Source organism: Cupressus sempervirens, chromosome 4 (assembly GCF_028749045.1).
Source record: "Cupressus sempervirens isolate cs-2001-9-10 chromosome 4, ASM2874904v1, whole genome shotgun sequence".
NCBI classification, from domain to species: domain Eukaryota; kingdom Viridiplantae; phylum Streptophyta; class Pinopsida; order Cupressales; family Cupressaceae; genus Cupressus; species Cupressus sempervirens.
Window position 1 is genome coordinate 693064317 of NC_143121.1, and position 22768 is coordinate 693087084.

At 35.9% G+C, this 22768-nt stretch overlaps 1 protein-coding gene across 2 annotated transcripts in view; it reads left to right on the top strand.

Moving 5' to 3' along the window:
* Positions 1 to 22209, top strand: part of LOC149563172 (transthyretin-like protein) — a 148062-nt gene extending 125853 nt beyond the window's left edge. The window contains exons 5-6 of one of the 2 annotated variants that reach the window (XM_089826560.1): positions 21167 to 21314; positions 21496 to 22209. In XM_089826560.1, coding sequence (XP_089682686.1) covers positions 21167 to 21314; positions 21496 to 22010 — 663 coding nt within the window. In that variant the 3' untranslated portion in view covers positions 22011 to 22209. The remainder of the gene's footprint in view (positions 1 to 21166; positions 21315 to 21495) is intronic. The other variant, XM_089826561.1, reaches the window with a different exon arrangement.
* Positions 22210 to 22768: the final 559 nt, after the last annotated feature.

Genomic DNA, 22768 nt, shown 5'->3' on the forward strand with positions numbered 1-22768 from the left:
CCAATACAAACCCACATGAATCTGGCAAAGGCATCAGAGTGAACCACTGATGTAGAGCTTTAAATATCATCCCTAATCAAACGGGCAACACCTCCGGACCCACGGGCCCCACCAGAAGTACAGACCTCTCTGCAAATTGACAACCATTGGTATCCAAGATACCTTGGAAGAGGATGCATGAGACTCTCGTGGGTCTCCATGATGGCCAAAATATCGGCAGACCCCACCGCATTGTGAAAGAGACCAGGTAATGCCATAAAGAGCCATTACCATTCTAGCAGTTGACAAGAAGAGATGGAGTGGACAGCTTCCTCTTGTCAGACTGCTGTAGAAATTGTCATGTGGTCTTGGAGGTCTGCCTTGCTTCCCATCCGCTAAGAGGAGAATCCCGAATAACAGCTTTAAGATTCCTAATAACAACCCATTTTCTACCCTGCCTAGCATCTAGCACAATTCCCCGAGCATGTTTAAGCTCTATAACCTGTGCCTTCGTGAGATCTTCATTAAGATAAATTTAAGAGGGGAGAGAGAACAACTTTCTCTTCGCTCTAAGAGCATGAAGCCTGTCAGAAAAAGAGAAAAACCTGATGAAAAGGGTATCTCTTGGACCAAACCAAAATTTATCTAAAGTGATATCGGAGATACTGAGTTGGTCAATTAGGAAAGAGCGTCCAATAGAAAGAGGGTCAGAAGTGGGAGAGAGACCACGAACACGCAAGTTGAGCTCATGAGCCCGTCGTACATGCTTATCATCAATCTTTCCTAGACAATCTTGTCTAAGCTCAACAGAGGTGTAGTAGTATCTGTGTTGGTGCAAAGAGAGGCCCATGAGCTCACCTTCTATTCAGTTTTAGAAATCAGAGAAGAGTGTATTGTTGCCATTTCTGTTTGTTGTTCCTTGATTTTTTCTAGCTCATCCAGTTGTTCAATGATGGATTCTAAATTGGATTTCAAGCCTACCGTTTTAGAGATGAAGGTATCGGAAAAGCCTTTGATATCCGAGGTGTTCAGTCCTATAGCTTGTTTGATTTCTGTAGTTTCTTTTGTTAGTGCAGCAACCTATTCTCTAAGCAAAGTGTTGTCAGTCTCAGGCTTATTCACATGGTCACACAACCTCTGGTAGGTCAGAGGTTGATTTTGTGGCATACAACTATCACTTGTAGTCATTTTACAACAGCCAATTGACACACACCAAAGAGACTGTATGTTCGTAATAGGCAAAATGAGCAATCTCACACTAGAGAGATTGCCTGTGTGTAATAGACAAAAAGAAAGCTCCCTAACTGTTTTGGAGATCCCCCACACCAACAAATAGGAGAAAAAATGAGCAAAGGAGATGGGACGTGAGCAATAGATAGATCCATACACTAGCAAGCACGACGGAGCTAGGTTGCAAACACCAACAAACATGACAGAACTACAGACAAACACTCGAGCATAGACTACGGTAAGGAAATGTAGGGCCCAACACGATATCAAAAACCTTTTATTGAATTAGAAGACATCTGTGAAAACTCACAAAGAAAGACGGACATGCAGATAGAAGATGAAACCCGTAAAAGCAAAATAGAACGAAACAAACATAGAGATTGTCGGAAGCAGACACAACCGCAAGTAACACTTGAGACCAAATGCATGCACTAGCAAGAGAGATGACAACCTCCATTATTGCTGAGGAGAAGAGACAAAACTATCACGGGAGGTGGTTTTTGGGGTCGAGCCACATGAGAGCACATTGCGGGAGGGAGAAGAAAAGGAAAAGACAGAAAAAGCAATAGATATGATAAGGAAGAGGAGGACACCTACTTCACACAAGGAGATACCCTTAAAGCAATAATGTAGACTATATTCATAGTGAAGGGCCTTAACCCTTACAATCTAAGAACATAGACAATCATGAAAAGGATATACCAGATATGGAAAGAGGATCCTCAAAAGGGAAAAAAATCTTGAATGCAAGAGATTTACCTAAGAAGAGTGCTTGAACAAGATAACATCTCCGAGACAAAGAAGGGGGGAACTAAAATTCAACCATCTAGCCCCTTGATTCCAAAGGAGATAGGAATTTTTGAGGAAGGATGCAAAATTTAACCCAAAGCAAGGCAAAATGTGTATGATGGACATAGATTTTCTTGATAAAGAAGGGTGATCACACATGCATACATCTCTTACAAAAGAGAAAATCCATAGTCAAGAAAAAATTCTTTATAAGAAATGAACAATGCCACATAATAAAAAAGTGCCACTAAAACCCAAGGGAAATAGATTCATAGAAAATAAGAAGAAGAGAATGTAGAAATCATCTTGCCCCCAAAACGTAAGGCAAGAAAGAAAATCCACAGTGGATTATATAACAAAATCTTGTAGGATATAAAGATGAGTTGCTAAGCAACAACCTATAGTTGTGCACAAAACACTAACACTTGATACCCAACAAGAAACATTATAAAATAATGCAACACCATTAAATTAATAAACATAGGATATGCAATTCCAAACAACATAAGTGCTAAAAAAGACATCATATATGAAGGAAACTACAGATGATTATTAAATTAGATGCATAAAAACCCAAGGCATGAAAAGACATTGTTAGGCGGAGACACCCAATCTTGCATGTAACAATGCACCATATACCCATAGATAAGAATGTACCATGAAAATTTGCAAATCTATAGAGAAATGAAATAGGTAGATGAAAGGATGCCATTATAGTATCTAAAGAACATCTTATAAATATAAGCAACACAGTGAAGGAAGGAATCAACACCTGTATAGCTCATAGAGATGTAACATATAGATATAATAAATCCAAAGGAAAAGGAAGAATATCTAATAGACTCCTGAACACAAGATCATCATGTAATAAGGAAATTCTTTCAAGCATAAAGTTGATACAATCAAGCGGGCAATAAAAGAACACACTAACTCCCTTAGTGATTTTCATATATACAATATATGTGCTTTGATGTATGCAAGAAATTGTATAACTATATAAAGTAAGACAACTTCCAAGAGAGAAAGGGGATTCCTAGATATAGATAAGAACGTGGAAAAAAGGGGATAAAAACTTAAATCTCCCCTCCTAAATTTCCAAAAGAAATACATAATTATAGGAAGAAAAATAGATCCCCAAAAGGAAGAAATAAGCCTTGCCTCGTAGCTAAGAGACAAGAAAGGGAAACCTATTGGGGGATTCCAAATGCTCATTATGCCACATAATTGGGAACCCTCCCAATAGGTGAAATGGAAAGGCTAAGAGAAATCATGAAGAAGTTGTAACACCTCCCGTGTACAAGGGATAATTCCTAAAGAGGCTTTTTCCTATTCATAGAAATAAAAGTAGTCACAATCAGCAAGTATATGAGAATTATTATAGTGAAATGAACATGAAAATTTAGAAAGAGCATCTTTAATAGGAGTTTTAAAGGCTTCCTTGTCAGATGTTATTAATTGAACATACACTCTCTTAGCTACATCTTGACGAGTATTGGGATAATCAAGATCGGGAGTAGGCAATAGAAGATAATGAGGAGGTTTAGAAGAATAATCCACTACTGTGTGAAAATGTGAAAAAATTATAACATGTTTGTTCTCCTTAGGACAAATATGAATATGATACTTAATACCTTGTTTATTAATGATAATCCCCAAGCCTTTGTATCCTCGTTTAGCAACTATGTGATATCTTGTAGTATATGTATTTTGTAAAGCTTCAATAGGAGGAGATTTTTCACAATAATTATGAACCAAAGTAGTGTAAGGTGAAACAATAGGAGGAAAAGTAACTTTGCACTTACCCTTAATATCATCATGAATAGGAGGAGGTGCATCAAAGAACTCTTGAACATCCTCATTGCGAATTATGTTTTGAGTGTGAACATATGTTTGAGAAGTCATAGAAGATGACGAAGGAGAGTGAGGAGGATTAAAAAAAAGATTAAAAGGATCACCAACTAAGGTTCTCACATAATCCAAAAAAGAAATAAGCCAACCATACGAAGACCTAACCATTGATTTGAAAGAAGGAAAGAATGTGTTTGTCAATCTCATAATAGCATAAGCAAGGAAAGCATGACGAGCTATAAGCACTACGAGATGCAAGAAACTCTCATGGTATTCATAAGTGCTATAGATAGATGCAAGGAAAATATCCATACACCTTCATATTAAGAATGCAAAGTGTAAGGTAACTCTAATAGAAGTAACAATGTAACTCCTATATCAAAAGTGGATGTCGACGCTCGGGTTCACCAATTATGTATAGGTAAACACCCAATATAATCTAAGAGGGAATCTAACACCACAAAAGAAAGAGTTGACGTAGTCAGGTTCACCAATTATACACAGGGGGAAGTAAAGCTGCTACCCTATGCACAGATGAAGGGTGAAAGCCAAGATTCACCTCCTAATGTAGGCCCAATTTACCACAACGTAAAGTGTCAATTTGTAACCTAATGCAAAAGGGTGAATTTCTTGGAATCACTTCTCCCTCACCTCTACAAAGATAGGGTTTATGTAGTTAGATAAAAAATATAAGAGCTGAATGTAAAGAGATGGAGATGTGTATTGAAATAGAGAAGGAAGACTCACCTTGCGGAATACAAACTTGTAAATAGGCTATCAAATGTTGTCAAAAACTGTTGGAACTCAAGTACAAGACCTGTAACACTAAGATTTGCAAAACCCAAAAATAGTTCAGCTCTCAGCCAGGGTTGATCTTGAAGGTCAAGGTAAATCTAGAGGGCGGACAGGGTCACAATGTGTCCTTGACCTTCTATGTCCGATCACAAAACAATTTCAGAACCTCTTAAATTTTGTGAAAACGGTATTCGAATCCACTCTGTTTTTCCTTCTGAGATCCACAACCTGCAAGTAAGAGGGTTTTGTTTTGTTGTTAGGGGGTTTGCCTTGGTCAAATCCCAGTTTAGGAATCAACCTCAAAATGAGGTAGGAAGTAGAGAATGCTAGCAAGTAGTCGCAATAGATCTAACATTAAGCAATGCAAATCTATAAATACGCTCTTGAATTTAGAATATAATCAAGTATGTAGATGCAATAGCCTTAACTAAAAAAACCATAGGAGAGGAAATGAAAGTAAATTGAAACTTTTGTGATTGAATGTGCTTGTAATTCGCCCTAGGAATGAATGTGAATCTTGGAGATATGAATGGAGAAGATGCAACAAAGAACCCCAAATGTATGAAGGGAGATCATGAATGTTGGAAATGCTAGATCTTACATAAACACTTTCAATTGCTTGAATCCTTGATCTTCAATAGAGGACTTGCTTGAATGCCTTGAATGCTTGAGTGTTTGAATGCTTGCGGAGTGCTTATGCGTGTGACTGATGGATTGATAACGTGGACGATGGATGTCAAAATGAGACAAATGGATGTGCTTATAAGGGATTCATGACAAACTTTCTCCCATCGGCCGACTAGGCAAGAAGTTAATGCCTTGGATCAATTAGGTTGAGAAGGGGACCAAAAAATGGGTCTTGGTCAAGGACGCAATGCATCATCGATGACGCATTATCACCCTTAGAATTTGTATTCAAAATATGCACATCCTCCCATTTGAATGAACTTTGATGATGCATTTTGTCTTTCCCAAGCCATTTATGTCTCAACTGCCAAGGCTTTTTACATGAGAAGCACAACTTCTTCCTCAACGCATTTTGCAACTTTTAATCGAACCGGGGAGGTGGTGGTGCACTCTTGGCCTGTGTAGAGGGCCTTTGAGATGATTTTGTGCTCTTGGAAGGCTTCTTATTCTGCTGATAAGAAGAGGTTGGTGGTGTTGTGTCCAACTTTAGTATGGTCCAAATGGCCTTCGTCAGGGTCTTGAGCTTAAAAGCCCTCATTAAAGCTTGTAATCTTTCATTTAGCCTCTCTATAAAAACCATCACAAAATGCCTAGGAGGCATCTTTGGAATCATGATAACAATATGTTTTAAATCATTGATTTTAAGTCTCATCGTGACCTGTTTGTCTCATCAAAGCTAGATCTCTATAGTATAACTCCACGTCTTTCCAATTGAATCTGGCAATATGTCGCTGTGTAAAAGTGTACGAGGTTATGGTTCTATGTGACCAAATTGTGGTGCCACCAATCATATTCAACCCCCGCCAAGTGTAGCATGACAAACTGTATAGCCTCTTGCTCAAGCATAGGCCAAGTGTCAAGTATATATCCAACTTGTGCACCCAAGTCTGTGCGCTCATCTTCCCACTGGCATCAAATGGGGATAACATAAGCTTACTGGTTGCTCACTTAAGATCCCCATTCGGCTATTGTCTAGGCCATTTATCTCCCCTAGGCCTCAAACTGTCCTTGTGCTATGCATAATTCCAGGGCAGTGGAACTGCATCTGTGACATGCTATGGAGGGGTTGGCTGCTTATCTGTAGTTTCCATCAGTACATCTTGAATTCCAACACCCTCCAATGGGTCTACAGATGCCTGTTCCTCTCTAGGAGGGAAGTGTGGCTGTAAAGGCCTATCAACTATATGTGGGCGTTCCTATCCTATCTAGGAGAGCCAAATAAGCTATAGTCCGAGGAAAGAGAACTGCTGCTCCTATGACTGCCAACAACTGAAATCGATTTATTCCCTTTGTCTTGCCTATCATGTTTTTTTATGTGTCTATCCAAGTCCAACTGATCAAGAGTATTCATAACCTGTCCAACGCTTGTGCTATCTATGGTTGTGTGTTCACGAGAGTCCCAAACAACTCCTAATTAGGATCATCCTGCTGGTTCTGCCCACCCTTTTGGCGGGGGACTCCTGCTACCATCATGTAAGTCATCCATATTGTTGGCCCCTCTATATTAAGCTTAGCCCATCTCTGTGCTCTTCTGTGCTGATAATATCTATAAGCCTCAAATCTGTCTGGAAGCATAGAACTGAACCCAACACCCGAGGCTGTCAGAATCATTGCTCTGATACCATTGAAAGATCCCTCCTTAATGCTATTCTAATTCTTTTGAGCTTCAACTTGCTGCTTTGAGGGTTTTTGTGAAAGTTTTGATGGTTTTTGATTGCTTTTTGTTTTCCAAAGGTTATTTAGGATTTTTGGTTGTTTCAATACCAATGAAAGGATGATTTTGAATGCAAAATGCATTGAATTATTTGATTTAAAAACAATTTCAGAATTCTAATTAAGAAATTGATAGCAAATCAATAATTTCAAACTTGAGAGATTTATTCCACTGAAATGGCAAGTAGCATAGTAGGAGTTCAACACTAAGCGTGGAAGTGAGTGTTTTAGTGATGAATCTGGTCAAAATTACAATATGGAAGCCTCTAGGAAATTTCAATGCCACCAATGTGGTTTATTTGCATTGAAAATAACTATCGAAAACAATTATTAGAAGAATAGACTGATGGCTAAATATTTTTCTTGGCCTAGAAAGAAGACTATTGAATTTGACCACTTTTTCTAAAATGAATATCTGATATCAAATGCATATGGCTGTTGCATCCTGTTGAAAGCCTTTATTTTCTAATGACTACTGCCAACAATGGATTTCCTACAATTACCAAACCTAACTGTCACTGTTTGATGAAATTGATGCGATCGGTACCTCCAAAGTGGTACAACTAGAAAGAGGATGCCATGTGGGGCTTGGAGAAAGGTATGGCTGCCTTAATTGCCTCCAAAAATCTGATAAATTTGCTGACCAAAGTCTATACCTGCTGCTATAAGTTCAAAATTGATGCACAAATAGGAATCTTGAATGAATTCCCGAGTTCCATGAGTTGGAATGCATCCAAACCCAGTTGCCTTCAAGGAGATTTCGTCCCTGCTGATCTAAATTTGCAGACCTCAATTCCCAAGACTGAAAAATGATTTGAATGAATGTAAACTAAAGCCCCATCTTTCTTTTTATTACTTCTCCCTCCAATTGGTTCGAACCCTATTTAAGGTTTCGCAGCTTTATTAATAAACTTTGTTTTATCAAAATTTCTCTTCCTAAGAATTCAAACATCAAGCCTTCAAGGCCCTCTTATTCATTAGTAAAATTGACCCATTTCCTTATAAGTTAGGAATATATGCAAGCCTAATTATATTTTACTATGATCATAAATTGACTTTATAAGTTCACTTTAATATTATTTTATTTAGTCCAACTTTGGAATATATTTAACTATTTCCCAATTTATCTGTAAAATGCACATTAGGACTTCAAACTGAATTCTGATTGAAGCTCTGTAATAACTGACAATGCCTCAGTGCAGCCCAACTGGCAGTCCTAAAAAGTAGGAGCATGTCTGCAAATACTTGAAACTACTCAAAAGGATCCTGCTCTGCTTCATGGTTTCTCAGGTGGTTATTCAGTCAACTGTCAGTTCTTTGCAATATCCCCTCTAATAATGAAATTCAATTGTCAATATCCCTATGTAATTGATTTTAAAAAAATGATTATTAGATATCTTGAATCTTGATTATACACCAATTGTAGTTTAAATACTTCATTATGAAATATATTAAAATATTTAATAACTAATCAAAGTAATTATTAAATAAACAATTAAAAATTAATAAATAATTAACCAAACAAAATAAATTTAATCAGCTCAAAAGAAAACTCAACAATAAACTAATGTTATATATAAATGCCGACTAAGTCCCATATTGGGCGATGTGTCAAAGGGACACGACCCATTCTATTTGAGTGGTATATATACCGTAAAATGGGATAAGAAGTCCACCACAAAAAAAGGAGAAAATGGATTGGAAAAAGTGTATAAAAAGCATTTATAAAAAATAGGGCAGAGATGTTATATAATATCCATCCAAAGGCATTAGAAAAAGTAAGGAAAAATAGGGATTAGAATTAAATCCCCTTTCAAGTTTAAGAAAATACTTTTTGACTTATAAAATCACTCAAAAGGAATATGGAAAGTATTAACCAATAAACATTAAACAAATAGATTAAAGCCACCTTTTCAGAATATAGAGGGAGTAAAAAAGGAGTATCCCTTATGTTCTTTTTTAACGTGGAGACTATACCAATTCAAGGAAAATGACTATAATAAAGTGAGGTAATTTGAAGTATATAAATTAGATATCATATATTCTTTATTTTAGATTTACTTATCTTTTCAATTTTCTATAATGTTAAATGCATACACACACACACATATGTATATATATATATACACACATACATATTTATATATGTGTGTGTGTGTGTGCGTATACACATTTATATGTATGTATGTATATATATAGTTCCTTAAGTAAGGAGCATTGGATCTTGGATAATATTATGTTAGTTTATAAGACTTACACCATGGAGATTAATGAGATTCAAAGCATGGGTATGCGATATATTAAAATCTTCATCTAACCACTATGGGTGAGAATCAATAGATAATCACCATGTGCTAGAATATTCTGATGATGTCAACATATGCATGTGATTGGCCTTGGATAGAAGATGTCCCGTCCAAGAACAATCTTAAGAGGTGCACTCTCGGGAAGACAGCGAAGTAGTTATGAGCTAGGAAGCCAAATTTGGAAAGGTCCTTAAGATTGGGTTTTAGGATAGAGGGTAGATTAGTGTAGTTAGATTTATCATTGTTTAAGTTCTAACATTTATTTTATAGATATAGCTTGTTCCTAACTAACCCTAATAGTGGGGACATTATAGTGGAATTAGAGCTATAATCTTGCCATCTTGTAGGGTAAACACAATTATAAATAATTCAGTCAATAACTATCCGACCATTGAATATAGGTAGTAATGAAGCCTAAAAACATATTCTAAATATATACAAGGGTTTTTTCGATCTAGGAGAGGAAGACTAAATCCTCTCTAGATAGGTAAATTCAAAAATGGATATAACAAAGGGAACCTACTCATAGATGAGTATTTGTTGGAATATACGGGAAACGAGATACTAAGAAGGTGGGGGGGCGGGTGGGGTGTTGAATCATGATCTTAAACTTTTGACTCTAAAATCAATCTCATTAAATCATACCCAATTTATCATTAAAATTGTAATGCTGAAACATAAAATAAGTTCATCACATCCATAACAGCTCAACACATAACACAATGATTTGGTTACTCGGAAACACTTCAAGATGAAGGTAACATTGGGGTGGGTATGAAACCCACAAATTTTCACTGTTGCAACCATAAAGTTAACCTGTTAAGGTTACAATGTTTGATCATAAAATATGATCTACCTGGTGAGAGGTCTATCCTATTAAAGACTAAAAGACTATTAGGTCTTGCCTTGTTAGAGGGCTTGGCACATACAATAAAGTAAGGATTCTGTTAGGAGATTTACATAGGCTTGTTAGGACCACTTTGTTAAGAGATTTGCCCTGTCTCGATCATAAAATAACTAATTCAGTACCTGACCCTCGGTGTGCTCTGTAAGCTGATCTTGGGTCTCCTCTTTCCCTTATCTTTGATTTGATTCTCCTAATCTGATAAATCTGTTCAGTCCTTCACTGCTCTGATTGCTCTCTCTGTTGAATCTAACTCTTCTTCTCCTTCACATGTGTGTTTCCTTTCGCATTTCATCCTCTATATGATTCTAGGGTTAGAATCCTTCTTAAATAGTTCATGTGAAGCTTCCAGATCTTGATCAACGGTTTAAACTTTATCATCTTTTGTCGTGTATGTCCCTTTTTCTAATTGGTTAAATTGTTTGTCTAGGGATCATCACCTTCTGCTAATGATGCGTAAATAGAATATGATCTGGCTCTACAAATACCAAATCTCATAGAAATGTCGGCCAAAATGATTCACATATGAGTTTGTGCCATTGCAAACTCACATAACAAAATTGTATTTCTTGGCACTTGAGTGCTTCGGATGCTCGGTCATTTATGCTATTGTTTGGCTCCTATAAGTTTGAGTGCTCGACACTTTATAACTTTTCAATATGCTCGGTCGTCATAAAATTACTCAGCTCATACTATATTCCTCGACTCGCATATCTGCTCGGTCTCTACTAAATGCTCGGCAATTATTGTTCTGTTCGGTCTAAGTGTAACTTGCTCGACCTTTATTAGATAACTTGATCACAGTGATGACCTTGTAATCTTGGCTAGTAAATGACTTGCAAATGAATAAGTGTTTGGTCTCTAATCGGCAACATAGGCTTAGAGATCAACAATCTCCCCCTTTGACATTAGTGGCAAAAACACTTTGTCATGAAATCATTCCTTACAAAAATTAAATCTCACTTGAGACCAAATTTTTTTATTTGCTGACTGATATCTTCTTCATAATTCTCTAACTCGTGACTCCCCCTTCTTGTAACTTCTCCCTTCTCTCATTTAATATCGCCCTTGTTTTTGTCACTGATGGCAGTTGGGATTGTTGGGGTGAGTTGAAACTTCTCAACAAATTTTTGATGACTTGCTACAATATTAACAGAGCTTTGGTTACATCTTTCTTGTACCTTTTTCCAAAATTTGAAACTGAACCTCTAGCTCGGTAGCTAGGTCAATAAATCCTTCAAGGTGTGCAAAATTTGCGTCTTTATGCAAAATTTCCTTGGCAACAGAATTAACCTTCTGAATTATCTCTATGTATGGCAATAACTGAAGTTGAATTAATGGCAACTTGGTTCTTATTTCTGCATCTTTAGCTGTGAGCTCAGCTAACCCAGTCTCATTAAATATAAGTTCACCAAATGAAGATGAACTTTAACTTGTGTTCTTGTTCAGTGAGTGAACATTAGTCTTCATACTTGAATGTAATAACTGTAATGATCATTGAGTATCTGCTGTGAAGAAATCTACATCACACAATCTCAAATATAAAGAGTTTATTGTTTTCAAAACTATTTCCAATTGTGTAATGGTTGTAGAAAGCTCAGCTTGTCGTTGTACAAGTTCATGTGAGACTTTTTGCAAAACTTTATGCTCCATTCTCTTTTCAGACCGTTGTAACAACTTCTCATTTGTTTCTATGTCTTTTGTCTGAACTCTATCTACTACATGTACTAGTTGATCCAAAATTGTATGCTGAAGATTGACATCTGTAATGCCAAAAGCATCTGTAAAAATGTCTCTGCCAGTATGTAATACTTGTCTTCTCTTCTGTTCTCTCTTCAACTATTCTTATTGGCCTTTCGACTCAACAAAATTTGTAGTTCATGCATTTTCTCTAGGGTAAGATTATTCAAATCATATGTAGGTAAAGTAATTACCTCATTAATGTCTATTTACTCATCAACCTCCTCTTCTACATGAGTCATAGGTTGAGATCTTGAGGGTGTCACCGGGCAGTGATAGCTGCAATTGCTTCCCTTTCTCACTTGATCTCTCCTTTGGTTGCTGCATTGGTGTAGATATCACTTGTTGTATAGGTGTTACTAATGCAGGTTATGCAACCTTTGCACTTGACATTTGAATGAGAGCTTGAGTAGCCTCTTGCCCTTTCTGTGTAATTCCTTCATCTACCATCTGTGTGCTTGAGACTTTCTCAGAATTCCCTTCCTTCTTCAAAATTTGCATGCAAGTCATTGGTGGCGAATATACAATCAATGCCTTACCAAGTTGCTCAACACTTGTAGCCTCTATAACTGGTGTGATTATCACATCATCAGTCTTCTTAACTTCAAGCTTTGGATATTCAATTACCTGTAACAAAATTGGATTTGCACAGATTTTTCTTGAGTGATTCATCAATCCTCGAATTTCTTCTTCAGTGAGTATATTTGGATTAGGTGGAGGGATGTCAATGTCATCTTCAATTGTGACAGTAGCCTTAAATTTAATTCCATTGATAAGTTCTTCCATTTTTGCTGCTAACTTAGCCACTTCCTGCTTTTCTTCATCTTCAAAATTTGTAGCATCTTGGCTTTCCCTCACTTCTACAGTTTGATTTTGTACTCCATACTTCTTTCTAGGATTCAATACTTGCTTTTTCTACTTCAGGAACTTTGTTCTTTAGAACTTTGTATGCCCTGTCCCTTGGCATAAGCTTTTTAACAAAATCTTTATGGGCTATAGACATGTGTCTTTCCCAAATTTGGTATGATATGTGCCAATGTTGTTTCTCTTATTTGCTTCTATGTGGTCAATGCTCATTTCAATTTGGCATTCACCCTATTATACAATCCCACAAGAATTCTAGTTTCCACTTCCATAGGTGTACATGTGAACTTGATCAACATATTAATTAAAGCTTCCTCAAAGTTTATCTTAATATTCATTGCGCAAAGAATCATACAGGTTTTTAAGAGCCAAAATATTTTCTAATTCTATCAAATTTTCATATACCTGATCTACAATCATTGGAGGGAGTACCTTTACCATTTGTAGTTTGCTAGTCTCATCAGACTCTATCCTTTCCTCATCTTCTTTCTCGTCTTGTGCAACTATCAATTTCTTTGGCTTTACTTGCACATCTGCCTGCTTTCTCTTCTTTGATGGGCTCCCTAGTAGTAGCTTGACAATAGGTTGTGTTGACTTCCTTCTTGTGATGAACAACTTGCCCTTTGGCCTTGATGCTGTTACCATTTCTTGTGTGTTCTTCTTGAGGTCTTCCTTTACCCTAGGTGCAATAATCACAACCTTTCTTTGTTTTGGTGCCTTTCGTTTCACGGCTGCAAGTTCTTTGCCTTTGCCTTCCTCGGCTTTTGAGGGTTGTCCTAACCCTTCTCCTTGTTTAGTTTGACTAGCCTCGACAACTTTTTGTTTTTTTTTTTGCTTACCTACGTTAGGTGTGCCAGCTTCAGTAGTCAGCTCGGTAGTAACTGTTTCATATGTGCCAAACTACTCGACGCTGGTATCTATGTCTTCTACCAATAGTGTAGTGACAATTGCTGATATGTCATCCACATTTACCTCATAGGGCATAGGTCTTAACCATGCTACCCAAGGTATTACTGCTTGTGCGTACACAAAATCTGTGTTCATAATGAAACAAAGTTCATCATAATATTTATCCACAACTGATTTTGGAATCCTCATCCTGTTCTTCATTTTATTTTTGAATTCATCAAAATAGTTGTCCATGACTGCTTCAAAATTATCTCCTAATCTCTGTATTAATTCATTCAGCTGATCTACAACAATTCTGTTTCTATCCCGAGAAATCCTTCCAACAATAGGGAAATACTTCTGTACATAGAAAAATATACAAACTAATAGAGATTCAAACTTACAGGATGTGTTCTTAGCTCTTCTTATTGCTTCCAAGTTCTTTGTAAGTTGTTGTAACTGCAGCTCGGCAAGATCGTATTCATGATCTTTCTTCACAATTTTATATCCTAAATCAACTGCACGACACGCAATTCAATCTGCTAGATTGATAAAACTTGTGTGCAATCACATGAACAACGAATTCAATTAGTGGATCCTCAATGCAGTCTATTGACATTCCACGTCCATTCCATTTTGACTTAATTACGTTTTCAATTTCTTTCTGTGTGCCACTCCTCATGCTCTTAGCTCAATCCAATGTCAGATACCCAATTACTCTTCGAATAATTGCTCTGTTGATTTTGATTGGCCCACCTTCCAACCATACTTTCATGTCGTGAACTCGGCTTAGAACAACTTTTATCCATTCGTTGTTGCAAACTTTGGGAAAATCTAGGGCACGAGTCAACCCTTTGTCTGCAATGATATTGAATTCATCTTTCAGAATTCCATCTACACACAACTTGTCATAAGCTGTTCTGATTTCAAAATCTCCAATTTCTCCAATTTTACATTGATAACATGATCTAATGCCTTGTACAGTCAAGACTCTAGGTGGAACAGATAACAGTGCTCCAACATTATCAACAGGGGTTTCAATATTGACTGTGTTTCAGAAGTTTGGTGGAGGCTTGTGATCATTCCTTATGATTTGTGCATTGTTATCCTTTGCCACTTCACTTCCAGACGCCATTATGAACTAGGGTTTTCAATAAAATCTTTTCACAAAATATTTTACTCAGCAATAAGAATAATACTTATTTCTTTTCACAAATTTGATATTTCCTTGTCGTGATTCCTTGCTTTGGTTGCTGAGATCGCCTTAAATCTTCTCTTGAACTCTTTGATTTCTAGCTAAGAAAAAATAATCATTCAAATTTGATATATACGTTCAATCTTTCAATTTAGGTCTGCAGTAAATGTCCTCAAACTAGATAGTGTATGACAGTTGGGCTCAGCCTAACTTTGTTCGATCAACATTAAGCACTCGATCATAACCAACTCACTCGGTCAATATGTGATCCATCCTGATCACTCGATCTATACTACAGGACTTGGTCAATACTGAATTTTCATTTCTTATATTTTCATGCATCTCTAATTATGCAAATATATCTTTTCAATACTTTAATGCTAGGAACTGATGTAAAATTTGAAGAATACAGTTCCTACACACCTCTGTTCTTTTAGTGAGATGTGGTGTGATCACCAGATCTATTAGATTGGGTAATTACATTGTCTTCTACTCTACTGCTTCTAGCTCTTACTACCTCTATCCATGTCTTCTTCTTTTTTGGTTTGTCATTTACATTTCTTGATGCTGGTGCAGGTGTCCTTGTTTTGCAATTCTTAGTGATGTGTCCCTTTCTAAGATAATTGAAACATACTATCTCACAATTTAACCATTTTTTGTAGTTTCTTCTAAAATGTGTCCTAAAGCAATTCTCTAGGATTGGTCCATATTCTCTACAATAGTGACAATTATACCATGTGTTGTAATCCCAGTCATAGCAATTGCCTTTCTTTGCTGCATGAGTTTGTTTTTTTCTGCTCAAGTCTGCACTCATAGGCCTTATGTACATACTTTTGACAATTATAGTAGTGACCTTGGAATCTAGATATCTTTCTGGTTGAATTAGTGTTCTCTGTTCTGCATTCATGAGCTTGATGTCCTACTTTCTTGCATTTAGAACAATTACCACTTGGCTTAGGTTTAGGATTTTGCTTACCATTTTTGCTTATGCAAATGTCTGCTGTATGTCTAATCTTTCCACATTAATAGCATGTAGGTTTACCTTTTGATTTTTCATTTTGTTGTTCTCCACTTTTGGATAATTCTCCTTCTTCAGTAGTTGAAGATTGCTTGTATCCAAGTCCAGATGTGTCTATTGCTCTTGGTGACTTCATCATGTATGTTTGATTGCCATCTTGTAGGGTAAACAAAATTATAAATAATTGAGTCAATAACTATCTGACTATTGAATATAGGTAGTAATGAAGCCTAGAAACATATTTTGAATATATATAAGGGTTTTTTTGATCTAGGAGAGGAAGACTAAATCCTCTCTAGATAGGTATATTAAAAAATGGATGTAATAGAGGGAGCCTACTCATAGATGAGTATATGTTGGAATTTATGGGAAACGAGATACAGAGAGAGGGGGGGGGGGGAGGGGCGCTGAATCAGGATCTTAAACTTTTGACTCTAAAATCAATCTCATTAAATCATACCCAATTCATCATTAAAACTATAATGCTGAAACATAAAATAAGTTCATCACATCCATAACAGTTCAACACATTCGGTGGGGATGAAACCCACAAATCTTCACTATTTCAACCATAAAGTTAACCTGTTAAGGATACAATGTTTGATCATAAAATATGATCTACTCGGTAAGAGGTTTGTCTTGTTAAAGACTAAAGGACTATTAGGTTTTTCCTTGTCAGAGGGCTTGACACTTACAATAAAGTAAGGACTCTATTAGGAGATTTACATAGGCCTGTTAGGACCACTCTATTAAGAGATTTGCCCTGTCTCAATTACAAAATAATTGATTTAGTAAGTGATCCTTAGTGTACTTTGTAAGTCGATCTTGGGTCTCCTCTTTCCCTTATCCGATTCTCCTAATCTAATAAAGTTGTTCAATCCTTCACTACTTTGATTGCTCTCTTTGCTGGATCTGACTCTTCTCCTTCACATGCATGTTTCCTTTCGCATTTCATCTTCTATATGAGTCTAGGGTTAGAATCCTCCTTAAATAGTTCATGTGAAGCTTCCAAATCTTGATCAACAGTTTAAACTTTATCATCTTTTGCTGTTTATGTCCCTTTTTTTGATTGGTTAAATTGTTTGTCTAGGGATCATCACCTTCTGCTAATGACGCGTAAACAAAATCTGATCTGGCTCTACAGATACTAAATCTCATAGAAATGTCAGCCAAAATGATTCACATATGAGTTTGTGCCATTACAAACTCACATAACAAAACTGTATTGCTTGGCACTTGAGTGCTTCTGACACTCGGTCATGTATGCTGTTGTTCGGCTCCTATAAGTTTGTGTGCTCGACAATATATAACTTTTCAATATGCTTGGTTGTCATTAAATTACTCAGCTCATATATCTGCTCGGTCTCTGTTGAATGCTCGACAATCACTGTTCTGTTTGGTCTAAGTGTAACTTGCTCGGCTTTTACTAGATAACTTGGTCGCAGTGATGACCTTGTAATCTTGCCTAGTAAATGACTTGCAAATGATTGAGTGCTTTGTCACTAATCGACAACATAGGCTTAGAGATCAACAGTATCTAGTGCTCAGTGACATTCAAATTTCTATCCTTTTAAAAGAGAATGCAAAATGAAAAGAACACTCGATATTCAAGTCACTTATCAAAGAGATCATTAAAACAAATTATCAACTATAACAATAAGACATTGAATCATATTGGCTTAGAATCATTTGGGCAATTCATCAAACGCTCTGAACCAAAAATCTATCAATTAGGCTACAATTTGTGAATATGTATTGTATACGAGTCAACTCATTAATCAATGATCAATAATGCTCAAGTAATCACCAAATATTAAACTATCCTATATTCACAAATCTAACCTATCAAAATTGAATCACTCGTAACATTAACTTAATTTTTAACTCTTGATTATACCTCAAATTTAGACTTGGAACTTGAACAAGATACATGGATTAATTGTGATGTTGACAATCAAATGAAAATCGTAAGTGTTTGAGGACAAGCAATTTTGAGAAGGTAGGACTGCAATATCCCCTCTTATAATGAAATTCAATTTTCAACATCCCTACATAGTTGATTTAAAAAAAAAGATTATTAGATATCTTGATTATAGGTCAATTGGAGTTTAAATACTTCATTATGAAATATATTAAAATATTTAATAACTAATCAAAATAATTATTAAATAAACAAATACAAACAAATAAATAATTAACTAAACAAAATAAATTTAATTAACTAAATGCCTACTACGTCCCATATTGGGTGATGTGTCAAAGGGACATGCTCGTTCTATTTGAGCGGTATATATACCGTAAAATGGGATAAGAATTCAACCACAAAAAAAGGGAGAAAACAGATCAGAAAAAGTGTATAAAAAGCATTTATAAAAAATAGGGCAGAAATGTTATATAACGTCCATCCAAAGGCATTCGAAAAAGTAAGGAAAAATAGGGATTAGTATTACATCCCCTTTCAAGTTTAAGAAAATACTTGACTTAGAAAATCACTTAAAAGGAATATGGAAAGTATTATCCAATAAACATGAAACAAATACATTAAAGCTACCTTTTTGGAATATAGAGGGAGTAAAAACGAGTACCCCTTATGTTCTCTTTTAAATGGAGAATATATCAATTCTAGGAAAGGGACTAATTTAAATTAGATATCAGGTATTTTTATTTCGCTCCAAATTTCTTTGATATATATATATATATATATATATATATATATATATATATATATATATATATATATATATATATATGAACAATTATTTATGTGGATATAAATGATTTTTATTCTTTATTTGAATAATAGGAATTTATTTTATTTGTGATAATTAGTATAGTTTCTTAAGTAGGGAGCATTGGATCTTGGATAATATTATGTTAGTCATGGAGATTAATGAGACTTGAAGCATGGGTGCGAGATGTTAAAATCTCCATCTGACCACTATGATCGGGAATCAATAGATAATCTCCATGTGCCAGAATATTCTAATGATGTCAACATATGCATATGTGATTGGCCTTGGATAGAGGATGTCCCATCCAAGAAGAATCTTAAGGGGTTTGCTTCTAGGAAGACGGCGCAGTAGCTATGAGTTAGGAAGCCCAATCTGGAGACGTCCTTAAGAGTGGGGTTTAAGATAGAAGGTAGACTAGTGTAGTTAGATTTATCATTGTTTAAGTTCTAACATTTATTTTGCAAGTGTAACTTGTCCCTAACCCACCCTGATAGTGGGGACATTACATTCTTCGTAAAGATAAGAGACCTCCCTAAACTATAGGAATTGCCATCTACAAGTGCAAATGGCTTACGAAGTCCGTAGAAAGCTCCATGACCCTTAGAATGAGTCTCCTTACCATATCATTCACCTGTGAGAACTCGAATGATAGGTCAACCCTCTGTTCCTCTATTGGCACCAAGAAAGGGGACATTCCAAGTATGCGATGAATTTTTCCTTTTTTGGCAATGGGGATGGTCAACATCCTTATCTCTTCAAATATTTCTCTCCCTCTTTTCATTTTTCATGGCATTTGACTTATAGTTTGGATCCAATTTTCTTCAATGTCACATGATACATATAGTTTCGACTCAATTTATTGTTCAATGTCACATATGTTTAAATAAATTTACAAAATTTATACTCCTAACTAAATTTTCAACCGAATCCTTTCCTCACTTCATTCCTTCAAATATTTTAGGTTCTGAAATACTCAGTATTTAATGACGTGAATTTTTCCTTAAATACTCTCTTTTCTGTCATGGATTTTTCTTTCACTTCATTTTACGTATTTCTGAAATAGCTAGGAAATGTGGGACCCATTTGTGAGGGCACTTGTCTACATGAAAACCTGCTGTGCAGATTAGCAGTTAGATAGTAGTTGAACATGAATTTGACAATTTATTTCCACACCTGTAACTTTCTATACTAATTCAATTTTGATAGATCCGTCAATTCAAAACCTATGGCATCAACTGCACAATAAGATTCTTCGATTGAAATGTGCAGGTTTAGGTTTTGGCATAGGTGACTGACAAGCCCATCCAGATTTCTGCGTGTTGCCACATTATAATTTTGGTAAAGCATTTACGAGTATGGAACTCGTAAAAACAAATCTTTCAGGAAGCAGACTAACCATCCATTGCTTGATATGGTGCAATTTGTTTTCCAGTATATTACATTTGACTGTCCAAATCAAACATTTTAATCTTTGACTTTTCTTCGAGCAATTGTGACTTCAAAAGTCTTAAAAGTCTGGGCATATCTTTTCACAGAGTTTGATATACTCAATACTTCCTTTTGTCGCCTTCTAAAGATGGGCAGATAAATTGAAATGATGGAACAAGCAGAGAAACAGCTAGATATTGCCTGACGACATCAGCACATCACTGATGCCTCTGGGTAGCTTGAAAAGAAAGTTGTCGATATTGCGGTTCAGGATGCTTTTTGATAAATAAAGTATGCTGCTGGATAGATCTGATGAAGAAGAACAAGGAAGCAATTTTGTAATTTGTTGCTGGGTTCTGAATTATTTGTCCGCCAACTCCCTTAGGATGCTTATGGTTTAATGCTAGCTGAAACATTCCACTCTGTAGAAAACAAGTCTTAACATGAAACTCATGGATGTGTAGGGTGTGCATATACTTTTGTCAGGTTGGATACATGATATCCTACCTTACCTGCAGGTTTTCTTCCATTAACTTGTATGATCTGATTTTTAGGTTCTGAAGAAGAAATTTGGGTTCCTTTGGATAATAGTATAAGATTTTTGACTCATAATAGAAGTGTTATATTGTTGATTTTCTATGCCTTCCAGTTTTAATGAAGAATTGTGACTTCTTATGAATTTATCCATATTTTGAAATTGTTTGATGTGTTTTCTGGGTAGATTGTATTTCTATTTTTCATCAACATTTTGGATCACATTTCATGATCCATTATGAGGATGTGAGAGCTAAAGGAGACAAAATCCATTATGAGGATGTGAGAGCTAAAGGAGACAAAATCACACTCTGTGATCCATCATGAGGTTGTGAGAGCTAAAGGAGACAAATGATGGATAATAGAATGTGATATGAAACATTGATGAAAAAGAAACACGATCTACTCAGAAAACAGAGCAAGCAATTGTAATGGATTGTGGAAAAATACATCGTATTTTGAAAATGAAATCACTTCTGATGGTTTGACTGCTTGACATTGTGGCATTTCTTGTAGAGCCGCTTTGAAAATAGACCTATAGTTGAGCTTGAAATTGCAGCTGGGGAGCAACAGAAGATAACTGAGTTGCGGCTTGCCAAACTATTCACTGAGAAGGGACGCGTCAATCAAATAGCCAATGAGCCTGCACCTGTGGAGTTGACGGGTCAGATTCTTTACTGAAATATTACTTTAGAAGTGATTGCTTTAGTTTTTCCGACAGAAGATTGGAGTGGTTGGAATTGTTATCGGAGCTATTGCAGTCTGTTTTCTCATTTTCTACTGCTGCACTCTTATACGTTGAATAGTTTTCAACCATTTATACATTCATCTTGTATTCATGACAGGTTCTTTAATTGCAGATCGTCGATTGAGTCAAATTGGTGGGCAATTGAGAAGCTCTGTTGGGGGTTTGGAAAACGTTCCTCTGCGTTCGTCGTCCCGAACTCGTCCTCCTATAACAACCCATGTCCTGGATGTTTCTCGTGGGAAGCCTGGTACAGGGATTGAAGTCCTGCTAGAGTCATGGAAGGGTTCTTCAGCGGCTTTTGACACGTTTCCTGGTTTGAGAGATGCTGCTGGGTGGGCTTTATTAGGATCCTCAGTTACAGATGATGATGGGCGGTGTGGAGCACTGATGCCTGTATTCGATCACGTACCAGCTGGTCTTTACAGGATAAGCTTCAACACCGGTGAGTATTATATGAAAATGGGTGCTGATATACCAGGAAGTGAGGGTAAAGGGGGTTTCTATCCATACGTGTCCATCATCTTTGAAATTAAACCCTCTCAATCTTCAGAGCATTTCCACGTTCCTGTCTTGCTTTCTCCCTTCTCGTTTACAACTTACAGGGGAAGCTAGCTGAGCTGGTAATTTTCTGTTACGTGAATGGAGTTCGACATGATTAAGCCATATGCCTCGATTGTCATTAAACCCTTAAATCTGATCCCCTTTCTACTTAAATTCATTGGCATTTTTTATGGACAATGACTAAATCTTGTATCCGTTTCAATTTGATAAAATATTAATCAGCCAAAACGTAGTTCTCTATCAATCAAAACGTAGTAGGATTATATAGGATGGAAATGAAAATTGTAGAGAGTAAAATTAAATTATTTTAAATTGAATAATGAATTTAAGAGATAATTACTGTACAAAAGCGTTTTTCTATACTCAAAATTAAAGTGTTTTTTAAAAGATAAGTACAATGTTTTTATAAAATGCATTTAAATGATCTAGGTATTAAATGCTCGTTGTAAGAAGAAAATGTATCTCTAAATGTTAGGATTAAGGATTTTTGAAAATGTAAATATACTTAATTCATCATTCATAAATGAACAAAAATATTAGGCTATTTTTGTGGTCTCATAATATGAAAATCTTAAATTTCTTTGTTTGGATTTGGAAAAACAATCTAATGTTTGTGATTGGAAGGGATTTATTGTTGATTTTAAGATGCTATTGCTGGTTCATCCCTATTTTTGGTTGTTTCTAATTACATTGAGTGCTACAATACATGGATTTATCATCCTTTTTGATTTGATTTCACCTTTTTTATTACAAACTCCTCTTGCATTAGATCGAAAATATAATTTTGGACAAATTGAACCAAGTAATCT